The sequence below is a fragment of the Thalassophryne amazonica genome, chromosome 14 (assembly GCF_902500255.1).
Source record: "Thalassophryne amazonica chromosome 14, fThaAma1.1, whole genome shotgun sequence".
In the NCBI taxonomy this organism is placed as follows: Eukaryota; Metazoa; Chordata; class Actinopteri; order Batrachoidiformes; family Batrachoididae; genus Thalassophryne; species Thalassophryne amazonica.
The window spans coordinates 2,100,004-2,112,221 of NC_047116.1; the positions used below are offsets into that span (position 1 = coordinate 2,100,004).

Genomic DNA, 12,218 nt, shown 5'->3' on the forward strand with positions numbered 1-12,218 from the left:
TGGACTGTGGGTGGAGAGTGGATGTTGTGGACTGTGGGTGTAGAGCGGCAGAGGTGGACTGTAGGTGTAGAGCGGCTAAGGTAGACAATGAGTGGAGAGCGGCTGAGGTGGGCTGTGGGTGTAGAGTGCCTGATGTGGACTGTAGGTGTGGAGCAGCTGAGGTGGACTGTGGATGGAAAGCGGCTGAGGAGGACTGTGGGTGTAGAGCGGCTGAGGTGGGCTCTGGGTGTAGAGCGACAGGTGGCTGTGGGTGTAGAATGCCAGAGGTGGGCTGTGGGTGCAGAACGCCAGAGGTGGACTGTGGTTGTAGAACACCAGAGGTGGACTGTGGGTGTAGAGCGGCAGAGGTGGACTATGGGTGTAGAGCAAGAGTCGTGGACTGTGGTTGTAGAACAGCAGAGGTGGACTGTGGGTGTAGAACAGCAGAGGTGGACTGTGGGTGTAGAACGGCAGAGGTGGACTGTGGGTGTAGAATGGCAGAGGTGGACTGTAGGTGTAGAGCGGCTGAGGTAGACTGTGCATGGAGAGCGGCTGAAGTGGAACTGTGGGTGTAGAGTGGCTGAGAAGGACTGTGGCTATAGAGCGGCTGAGGTGGGCTGTGGGTGTAGAGTGCCTGAGGTGGACTGTAGGTGTAGAGCAGCTGAGGTGGACTGTGGATGGAAAGCGGCTGAGGAGGACTGTGGGTGTAGAGCGGCTGAGGTGGGCTCTGGGTGTAGAGCGACAGAGGTGGGCTGTGGGTGTAGAACGCCAGAGGTGGGCTGTGGGTGCAGAATGCCAGAGGTGGACTGTGGCTGTAGAGTGCCTGAGGAGGACTGTAGGTGTAGAGCAGCTGAGGTTGACTGTGGGTGGAGAGCGGCTGAAGTGGACTGTGGGTGTAGAGCGAGAGTTCTGGACTGTGGGTGTAGAGCGCCTGAGGTGGACTGTGGGTGTAGAACAGCAGAGGTGGACTGTGGGTGTAGAACAGCAAGGTGGACTCTGGGTGTAGAGGTAGAGTCGTAGACTTTGGGTGTGGAGTGGCTAATGTGGAATGTGGGTGTACAGCGAGACTCGTGGAATGTGGGTGTTGAGCAAGAGTTGTGGACTGTGTAGAGTGGCTGAGGTAGACTGTGGGTCGAGAGTGGCAGAGGTGGACTGTAGTTGTAGAGAGAGAGTAGTGGACTGTGGGACTGTGGCGGCTACGGTGGACTATAGGTATACAGTGGCTGGTGGACTGTGGGTTGAGAGCGGTTGAGGAGGACTGTGGGTGTAAAACAGCAGAGGTGGACTGTGGGTGTAGATCGCCAGAGGTGGGCTGTGGGTGTAGCATGCTAGAGGAGGACTGTGGGTGTAGTGCAGCTAAGGTAGACTGTAGGTATGAGTGGGTAGTGGACTGTGGGTGGAGAACACCAGAGGTGGACTGTGGGTGTTGAGCGGATGAGGTGGACTGTAGGTGTAGAGAGGCTGAGGTAGACTGTGGGTGGAGAGCGGCTGAAGTGGACTGTGGGTGTAGTGTGGCTGAGGTGGACTGTGGGTGTGGAGCGAGACTTGTGGAATATGGGTTTAGAGCAATAGTTGTGGACTGTGGGTATGGAATGGCAGAGGTGGACTGTGGTTGTAGAGCAGCAGAGGTGGATTGTGGGTGTAGAGCAGCAGAGGTGGATTGTGGGTGTAGAGCAGCAGAGGTTGACTGTGGGTGTACAGCGGCAGAGGTGGAATGTGGGTGTAGACTGGCAGAGGTGAACTGTGGGTGAACAGCGAGAGTCGTGGACTGTGGGTGTGAAGTGGATGAAGTGGTCTGTGGGTATAGAATGCCAGAGGTGGATTGTGGGTGTAGAGTGGCAGAGGTTGACTGTGGGTGTAAAGTGGCAGTTGTGGACTGTGGGTGGAGAGTGGATGTTGTGGACTGTGGTTGTAGAGCAGCAGAGGTGGACTGTGGGTGTAGAACGGCAGAGGTGGACTGTGGGTGTAGAGCAAGACTTGTGGAATGTGGGTGTAGAGCAAGAATCGTGGACTGTGGGTACAGAGTCTCTGAGGTGGACTGTGGGTGTAGATCGGTAGTCGTGGTTTGTGGGTATAGAATGCCAGAGGTGGTTTGTTGGTGGAGAGCGGCTGAGGAGGACTGCAGGTGGAGAGGGGATGAGGTGGACTGTGGATGGGGAGCGGCTGAGGAGGACTGTGGGTGTAGAACGGCAGCAGTGGACTGTGAGTGCAGAGTGGCTGAGGAGGACTGTGGGTGTAGAACAGCTGGGGTGGACAGTGGGTGTAAAGCGAGAGTCATGGACTGTGGGTGTGGAGTGGCTAAAGTGGAGTGTGGGTGTAAAGCAGCAATCGTGGACTGTGGGTATAGAATTCCAGAACTGGATTGTTGATATAAAGTGGCAGAGGTCGACTGTGGGTGCAGAGTGGCAGAGATGGATTGTGACTGTCGAGCAGCTGAGGTGCACTCTGGGTGTCGTGCAAGAGTCATAGACGCTGGGTGTAGAGCGGCTGAAGTGGACTGTGGGTGTAGAACGGCAAGGGTGGACTGTGGGTGTAGAGTGAGATTCGTGGAATGTGGGTGTAGGGCAAGAGTTGTGGACTGTGGGTGTGGAGTGGCAGTTGTGGTCTGTGGGTGTAGAATGCCAGAGGTGGATTGTTTGTGTAGAGCAGCAGAGGTTGACTATGGGTGTAGAGTGGTAGAGGTGGACTGTGAGTATAGAACGGTAGAGGTGGACTGTGGGTGTCGAGTGGCTGAAGAGTACTGTTGGTGTCGAGCGCCCGAGGTGAACTGTGGTGTAGAGCAAGAGTCAAGGACTGTGGGTGGAGAGCGGCTGAGGTGAACTGTAGGTGTACAACAGCTAAGGAGTACTGTTGGTGTAGAGCGACAGAGGTGGACTGTGGGTGTAGTGTGAGAGTAATAGACTGTGGGTGTAGAATGGCTGTCGTGGACTGTGTGTAGAGCGGCAGTCGTGGACTGAGGGTGTAGAACAGCTGAGGTGGGCTGTGGGTGTGGAATCCCAGAGGTGGACTGTGGGTGTAGAATCCCAGAGGTGGACTGTGGGTGTAGAGTAGCAGAGGTGAACTGTGGGTGTAGAGCAGCAGAGGTGGACTGTGGGTGTTGTGCGGCAGTGATGGACTGTGGGTGTAGAGCGGCAGAGGTGGACTGTGGGTATAGAGCAGCAGTTGTGGACTGTGGATGTAGAGCGGATGAGGTGGACTGTGGGTGGGAGTGGCTGAGGAGGACTGTGGGTGTAGAATGTTATAGTTGGACTGTGGGTGTAGAATGCTATAGTTTGACTGTGGGTGTAGAATGGCAGAGGTGGACTGTGGGTGTAGAACGGCAGAGGTGGACTGTGAGTGCAGAGTGGCTGAGGAGGACTATGGGTGTAGAACAACTGAGGTGGACAGTGGGTGTAAAGCGAGAGTCATGGACTGTGGGTGTGGAGTGGCTAAAGTGGAGTGTGCGTGTAGAGTAGCAGTCGTGGACTGTGGGTATAGAATGCCAGAGCTGGATTGTTGATGTAAAGTGGCAGAGGTGGACTGTGGGTGCAGAGTGGCAGAGATGGACTGTGACTGTAGAGCAGCTGTGGTGGACTCTGGGTGTCGTGCAAGAGTCATGGACGTTGGGTGTAGAGCGGCTGAAGTGGACTGTGGGTGTAGATTGAAAGTCGTGGACTGTGGCCATAGAACGGCAAGGGTGGACTGAGGGTGTAAAGTGGCAGAGGTGGACTGTGAGTGTAGAGTGAGACTCGTGGAATGTGGGTGTAGAGCAAGAGTCATGGACTGTGGGTGTAGAACGGCAGAGGTGGACTGTGGGTGTAGAGTGGCTGAACAGTACTGTTGGTGTTGAGCGCCCGAGGTGAACTGTGGTGTAGAGCAAGAGTCATGGGACTGTGGGTGGAGAGTGGCTGAGGTGAACTGTAGGTGTAGAGCAAGAGTCAAGGACTGTGGGTGGAGAGCGGCTGAGGTGAACTGTAGGTGTACAACAGCTAAGGAGTACTGTTGGTGTAGAGCAGCAGAGGTGAACTGTGGGTGTAGAGCAGCAGAGGTGGACTGTGGGTGTTGTGCAGCAGTGATGGACTGTGGGTGTAGAGCGGCAGAGGTGGACTGTGGGTATAGAGCAGCAGTTGTGGACTGTGGGTGTTGAGTGGCAGAGGTGGACTGTGGGTGTAGAGTGAGATTTGTGGAATGTGGTTGTAGAGCAAGAGTTGTGGACTGTGGGTGTAGAGCGGTTGAAGTGGACTGTGGGTGTAGAATGCCAGAGGTGAACTGTGGTGTAGAGCAAGAGTCAAGGACTGTGGGTGGAGAGCGGCTGAGGTGAACTGTAGGTGTACAACAGCTAAGGAGTACTGTTGGTGTAGAGCGACAGAGGTGGACTGTGGGTGTAGTGTGAGAGTAATAGACTGTGGGTGTAGAACGGCTGTCGTGGACTGTGTGTAGAGCGGCAGTCGTGGACTGAGGATGTAGAACAGCTGAGGTGGGCTGTGGGTGTGGAATCCCAGAGGTGGACTGTGGGTGTAGAATCCCAGAGGTGGACTGTGGGTGTAGAGTAGCAGAGGTGAACTGTGGGTGTAGAGCAGCAGAGGTGGACTGTGGGTGTTGTGCGGCAGTGATGGACTGTGGGTGTAGAGCGGCAGAGGTGGACTGTGGGTATAGAGCAGCAGTTGTGGACTGTGGATGTAGAGCGGATGAGGTGGACTGTGGGTGGGAGTGGCTGAGGAGGACTGTGGGTGTAGAATGTTATAGTTGGACTGTGGGTGTAGAATGCTATAGTTTGACTCTGGGTGTAGAATGGCAGAGGTGGACTGTGGGTGTAGAATGTTATAGTTGGACTGTGGGTGTAGAATGCTATAGTTTGACTGTGGGTGTAGAATGGCAGAGGTGGACTGTGGGTGTAGAACGGCAGAGGTGGACTGTGAGTGCAGAGTGGCTGAGGAGGACTATGGGTGTAGAACAACTGAGGTGGACAGTGGGTGTAAAGCGAGAGTCACAGACTGTGGGTGTAGAACGGCTGTCGTGGACTGTGGGTGGAGAGCGGCAGTTGTGGACTGCGTGTAGAGCGGCAGTCGTGGACTGAGGGTGTAGAGCAGCTGAGCTGGGCTGTGGGTGTGGAATCCCAGAGGTGGACTGTGGGTGTAGAATCCCAGAGGTGGACTGTGGGTGTAGAACAGCAGAGGTGAACTGTGGGTGTAGAGCAGCAGAGGTGAACTGTGGGTGTAGAGCAGCAGAGGTGGACTGTGGGTGTAGAGCAGCAGAGGTGGACTGTGGGTGTTGTGCAGCAGTGATGGACTGTGGGTGTAGAGCGGCAGAGGTGGACTGTGGGTATAGAGCAGCAGTTGTGGACTGTGGGTGTTGAGTGGCAGAGGTGGACTGTGGGTGTAGAGTGAGATTTGTGGAATGTGGTTGTAGAGCAAGAGTTGTGGACTGTGGGTGTAGAGCGGTTGAAGTGGACTGTGGGTGTAGAATGCCAGATGTGGACTGTGTGTGTAGAGCAGCAGAGGTTGACTATCAATCAATCAATCAATTTTTTTATATAGCGCCAAATCACAACAAACAGTTGCCCCAAGGCGCTTTATATTGTAAGGCAAGGCCATACAATAATTATGTAAAACCCCAACGGTCAAAACGACCCCCTGTGAGCAAGCACTTGGCTACAGTGGGAAGGAAAAACTCCCTTTTAACAGGAAGAAACCTCCAGCAGAACCAGGCTCAGGGAGGGGCAGTCTTCTGCTGGGACTGGTTGGGGCTGAGGGAGAGAACCAGGAAAAAGACATGCTGTGGAGGGGAGCAGAGATCGATCACTAATGATTAAATGCAGAGTGGTGCATACAGAGCAAAAAGAGAAAGAAACACTCAGTGCATCATGGGAACCCCCCAGCAGTCTAAGTCTATAGCAGCATAACTAAGGGATGGTTCAGGGTCACCTGATCCAGCCCTAACTATAAGCTTTAGCAAAAAGGAAAGTTTTAAGCCTAATCTTAAAAGTAGAGAGGGTGTCTGTCTCCCTGATCTGAATTGGGAGCTGGTTCCACAGGAGAGCAGCCTGAAAGCTGAAGGCTCTGCCTCCCATTCTACTCTTACAAACCCTAGGAACTACAAGTAAGCCTGCAGTCTGAGAGCGAAGCGCTCTATTGGGGTGATATGGTACTACGAGGTCCCTAAGATAAGATGGGACCTGATTATTCAAAACCTTATAAGTAAGAAGAAGAATTTTAAATTCTATTCTAGAATTAACAGGAAGCCAATGAAGAGAGGCCAATATGGGTGAGATATGCTCTCTCCTTCTAGTCCCCGTCAGTACTCTAGCTGCAGCATTTTGAATTAACTGAAGGCTTTTTAGGGAACTTTTAGGACAACCTGATAATAATGAATTACAATAGTCCAGCCTAGAGGAAATAAATGCATGAATTAGTTTTTCAGCATCACTCTGAGACAAGACCTTTCTGATTTTAGAGATATTGCGTAAATGCAAAAAAGCAGTCCTACATATTTGTTTAATATGCGCTTTGAATGACATATCCTGATCAAAAATGACTCCAAGATTTCTCACAGTATTACTAGAGGTCAGGGTAATGCCATCCAGAGTAAGGATCTGGTTAGACACCATGTTTCTAAGATTTGTGGGGCCAAGTACAATAACTTCAGTTTTATCTGAGTTTAAAAGCAGGAAATTAGAGGTCATCCATGTCTTTATGTCTGTAAGACAATCCTGCAGTTTAGCTAATTGGTGTGTGTCCTCTGGCTTCATGGATAGATAAAGCTGGGTATCATCTGCGTAACAATGAAAATTTAAGCAATACCGTCTAATAATACTGCCTAAGGGAAGCATGTATAAAGTGAATAAAATTGGTCCTAGCACAGAACCTTGTGGAACTCCATAATTAACTTTAGTCTGTGAAGAAGATTCCCCATTTACATGAACAAATTGTAATCTATTAGACAAATATGATTCAAACCACCGCAGCGCAGTGCCTTTAATACCTATGGCATGCTCTAATCTCTGTAATAAAATTTTATGGTCAACAGTATCAAAAGCAGCACTGAGGTCTAACAGAACAAGCACAGAGATGAGTCCACTGTCCGAGGCCATAAGAAGATCATTTGTAACCTTCACTAATGCTGTTTCTGTACTATGATGAATTCTAAAACCTGACTGAAACTCTTCAAATAGACCATTCCTCTGCAGATGATCAGTTAGCTGTTTTACAACTACCCTTTCAAGAATTTTTGAGAGAAAAGGAAGGTTGGAGATTGGCCTTTGAGTGTAGAGCGGCTGAGGTGGACTCTGGGTGTTGTGCAGCAGTGATGGACTGTGTGTGTAGCGCAGCAGAGGTTGACTATGAGTGTAGAGTGGCAGAGGTAGACTGTGGGTGTAGAGTGGCAGAGGTGGACTGTTGGGTGTAGAGCAAGAGTCGTGGACTGTGGGTGTAGAATGGCAGAGGTGGACTGTGGTTGTAGAGTGGCTGAAGAGTACTGTTGGTGTCGAGTGCCCGAGGTCAACTGTGGTGTAGAGCAAGAGTCATGGACTGTGGGTGGAGAGCGGCTGAGGTGAACTGTAGGTGTACAGCAGCTGAGGAGTACTGTTGGTGTAGAGCGGCTGAGGTAGGCTGAGGGTGTAGAGCGAGAGTTGTGGACTGTGGGTGTAGAATGGCTGAGGTAGATTCTGTGGGTGTAGAATGGCTGAGGTAGATTGTGGGTGTAGAGTGGCTGAGGTGAACTGTTGGTGTCGAGCGCCCGAGGTCAACTGTGGTGTAGAGCAAGAGTCATGGACTGTGGGTGTAGAGCGGCTGAGGTGAACTGTAGGTGTAGAGCGGCTGAGGAGTACTGTTGGTGTAGAGTGGCTGAGGTAGGCTGTGGGTGTAGAGCGAGAGTTGTGGGTTGTGGGTGTAGAGTGGCAGAGGTGGACTGTGGGTGTCGTGCGAGAGTCATAGACTGTGGGTGTAGGACTGTGGGTGTTGAGCAAGACTTGTGGAATGTGGGTGTAGAGCAAGAATCGTGGACTGTGGGTATAGAGTCTCTGAGGTGGACTGTGGGTGTAGATCGGCAGTCATGGTCTGTGGGTATAGAATGCCAGAAGTGGTTTGTTGGTGGAGAGCGGCTGAGGAGGACTGTAGATGGAGAACGGATGAGGTGGACTGTGGGTGGGGAGTGGCAGAGGTGGACTGTGAGTGTAGAGTGGTTGAGGTGGACTGTGGGTGTAAAGCGAGAGTCATGGACTGTGGGTGTGGAGTGGCTGAAGTGGAGTGTGGGTGTAGAGCAGCAGTCGTGGACTGTGGGTATAGAGCGGCTGAGGAGTACTGTTGGTGTAGAGCGGCTGAGGTAGGCTGTGGGTGTAGAGCGAGAGTTATGGACTGTGGGTGTAGAATAGCTGAGGTAGATTGTGGGTGTAGAGTGGCAGAGGTGGACTGTGGGTGTAGTGTGAGAGTCATAGACTGAGTGTAGAACGGCTGTCGTGGACTGTGGGTGTAGAGCGGCTGAGGTGAACTGTAGGTGTAGAGCGGCTGAGAAGTACTGTTGGTGTAGAGCAGCAGAGGTGGACTGTGGGTGTTGTGCGGCAATGATGGATTGTTTGTGTAGAGTAGTAGAGGTTGACTATTGGTGTAGAGTGGCAGAGATGGACTGTGGGTGTAGAGTGGCTGAGGTGAAGTGTAGGTGTAGAGCGGCTGAGGTAGGCTGTGGGTGTAGAGCAAGAGTCGTGGACTGTGGGTGTAGAACAGCAGAGGTGGACTGTGGGTGTAGAGTGGCTGAGGTGAACTGTTGGTGTAGAGCGGCTGAAGAGTACGGTTGGTGTCGAGCACCCGAGGTGAACTGTGGTGTAGAGCAAGAGTCCTGGACTGTGGGTGTAGAGCGGCTGAGGAGTACTGTTGGTGTAGAGCGGCTGTGGGTAGGCTGTGGGTGTAGAGCCAGAGTTGTGGACTGTGGGTGTAGAATGGATGAGGTAGCTTGTGGGGGTAGAGTGGCAGAGGTGGACTGTGGGTGTAGTGTGAGAGTCATAGACTGTGGGTGTAGAACGGCAGTCGTGGACTGCGTGTAGAGCGGCAGTTCTGGTCTGAGGGTGTAGAACAGCTGAGGTGGGCTGTGGGTGTTGAATGCCAGAGGTGGACTGTAGGTGTAGAGCGGCAGAGGTGAACTGTAGGTGTAGAGGACCAGAGGTGGACTGTGGGTCTTGTGCTGCAGTGATGAACTGTGGGTGTAGAGCGGCAGAGATGGACTGTGGGTGTAGAGTGGCAGAGGTGGACTGAGGGTGTAGAGCAAGACTTATGGAATGTGGGTGTAGAGCAAGAGCCGTTGACTGTGTGTATAGAGTGGCTGAGGTGGACTGTGGGTGGGGAGCGGCTGAGGAGGACTGTGGGTGTAGAATGCGAGAGGTGCACTGTGGGTGTAGAATGGCTGAGGTGGACTGTGGGTGTAGAACAGCTGAAGTGGACAGTGGGTGTGAAGCGAGAGTCGTGGACTGTGGGTGTGGAGCGGCTGAAGTGGACTGTGGGTGTAGAGTCGCAGTTGTGGACTGTAGGTATAGCATGCCAGAGCTGGACTGTCAGTGTAAAGTGGGAGAGGTGGACTATGGGTGTAGAATGGCAGAGGTAGACTGTGGGTGTAGAATAGCAGAGATGGACTCTGAGTGTAGAGTGGCTGAGGTGGACTCTGGGTGTAGAGTGGCTGAGGTAGGCTGTGGGTGTAGAGCCAGAGTTGTGGACTGTGGGTGTAGAACGGCAGAGGTGGACTGTGGGTGTACAGCGGCGGAGGAGTACTGTTGGTGTAGAGCGGCTGAGGTAGGCTGTGCATGTAGAGCAAGAGCCGTGGACTGTGGGTGTACAACGGCAGAGGTGGACTGTGGGTGTAGAGTGGCTGAGGTGAACTGTTGGTGTAGAGCGGCTGAAGAGTACGGTTGGTGTCGAGCACCCGAGGTGAACTGTGGTGTAGAGCAAGAGTCCTGGACTGTGGGTGTAGAGCGGCTGAGGTGAACTGTAGGTGTAGAGCGGCTGAGGAGTACTGTTGGTGTAGAGCGGCTGTGGGTAGGCTGTGGGTGTAGAGCCAGAGTTGTGGACTGTGGGTGTAGAATGGATGAGGTAGCTTGTGGGGGTAGAGTGAGAGTCATAGACTGTGGGTGTAGAACGGCACTCGTGGACTGCGTGTAGAGCGGCAGTTCTGGTCTGAGGGTGTAGAACAGCTGAGGTGGGCTGTGGGTGTTGAATGCCAGAGGTGAACTGTGGGTGTAGCGGACCAGAGGTGAACTGTGGGTCTTGTGCGGCAGTGATGAACTGTGGGTGTAGAGGACCAGAGGTGGACTGTGGGTCTTGTGCGGCAGAGATGGACTGTGGGTGTAGAGTGGCAGAGGTGTACTGAGGGTGTAGAGCAAGAGTTGTTGACTGTGTGTATAGAGTGGCTGAGGTGGACTGTGGGTGTGGAGCGGCTGAGGAGGACTATGGTTGTAGAATGCGAGAGGTACACTGTGGGTGTAGAATGGCTGAGGTGGACTGTGGGTGTAGAACAGGTGAAGTGGACAGTGGGTGTGAAGCGAGAGTCGTGGACTGTGGGTGTGGAGCGGCTGAAGTGGACTGTGGGTGTAGAGTCGCAGTTGTGGACTGTAGGTATAGCATGCCAGAGCTGGATTGTCAGTGTAAAGTGGGAGAGGTGGACTATGGGTGTAGAGTGGCAGAGGTAGACTGTGGGTGTAGAATAGCAGAGATGGACTCTGAGTGTAGAGCGGCTGAGGTGGACTCTGGGTGTAGAGCGAGAGTCGTGGACTGTGGCTGTAGAACAGCAGAGGTGAACTGTGAGTGTAAAGTGGCAGAGGTGGACTGTGGCTGTAGAGCGAGACTAGTGGAATGTGGGTGGAGAGCAAGAGTTTTCGACTGTGTGTGTAGAGCGGTTGAAGTGGACTTTGGGTGTATAGCGGCAGTTTTGGTTTGTGGGTGGAGAACGCCAGAGGTGGAATGTGGTTGTAGAGTGGCAGTGCTGGACTGTGGGTGTCGAGTGGTAGAGGTGGACTGTGGGTGTAGAGCAGCAGTCGGGGACTGTGGTTGTAGAATGCCAGAGGTGGATTGTGGGTGTAGAGCGGCAGAGGTTGACTGTGGGTGTAGAATGGCAGAGGTGGACTGTGGGTATAGAGCGAGAGTTGTGGACTATGCGTGTAGAATGGCTGAAGTGGACTCTGGGTGTAGAACGGCAGTCATGGACTGGGTGTAGAGTGGCAGTGGTGGACTGTGGCTATAGAGCGGCAGTGGTGGACTGTGTGTGTACAGCGGCAGTGGTGGATTGTGTGTGGAGTGACAGAGGTGGACTGTGCGTGTAGAGTGGCAGAGGTGTACTGTGCGTAGAATGAGAGTCGTGGACTGAGTGTTCAGCGGCAGCCGTCGATTGTGGGTGTAGAACGTCAGAGGTGCACTGTGGTTGTAGAGCCGCAGCTGTGGACTGTGGGTATAAAAAGCCAGAGGTAGATTGTGGGTGTAGAACGTCAGAGGTGCACTGTGGTTGTAGAGCCGCAGCTGTGGACTGTGGGTATAAAAAGCCAGAGGTAGATTGTGGGTGTAGAATGCCAGAGGTGCACTGTGGGTGTAGAGTGGCAGAGCTTGGCTGTGGTTTTAGAGTAGCAGAGGTGGGCTGTGGGTGCAGAACCTCAGCATTGGACTGTGGGTGTAGAGAGCCAGAGGCGGACTCTGGATGTCAAGGAATAGTTGTGCATTGTGGGTGTAGAGCCGCAGTGGTGGACTGTGGGTGTAGATTCCTAGAGGTGGACTGTGGGTGTAGAATCCTAGAGGTGGACTGTGGGTGTAGAGCAGCAGTGGTGGGTTGTGGGTGTGGAGCGGCAGTGTTGGGCTGTGGGTGTACTTGTCTTACGTTCCCAGCCTCTCCTCCACGTCGTATAGCTCCTTCACCTTAATGTCTGTCCTGATCTTGACGTCCCTGTAGTCCGGCTCCTTCTCCATATCTGACACACAAACAGAGTCATAGGTTTACTTTCGATCAGTTGTACTGGGGCTGAGGGTGGAGTCCTGACATCCACACGACAACCTGCTCAAGGTCCAGTCTTTCGGTACTTAACAAAACAAGGAATCTGGACCCTCATTGACTTTCGTTGGCATCGTTTAACCTTCACTCAGCTTCGTTCCTGCAGCTGGCGCTTCATCAGGATTTTTAAAATGTTGAAAAATTTGAAGGAATGCCACCCAAAACCTCAATTCATCCGTATTTTGTTTTGCTGTCGTTCTTGAAGGTTTCTTATCGTTTCCTTAGTTTTTGTAACGTTAGTGTTTCAT

The 12,218-nt window shown here is 52.8% G+C and overlaps 1 protein-coding gene across 2 annotated transcripts in view; it reads right to left on the bottom strand.

Moving 5' to 3' along the window:
* The window catches only part of mylkb (myosin light chain kinase b), a 253,035-nt gene that overhangs the window by 84,864 nt on the left and 155,953 nt on the right, over positions 1-12,218 (bottom strand). For both annotated transcript variants that reach the window (XM_034187254.1, XM_034187253.1), the window contains exon 9: positions 11,800-11,890. In XM_034187254.1, the coding sequence (XP_034043145.1) occupies positions 11,800-11,890 (91 nt within the window). The remainder of the gene's footprint in view (positions 1-11,799; positions 11,891-12,218) is intronic.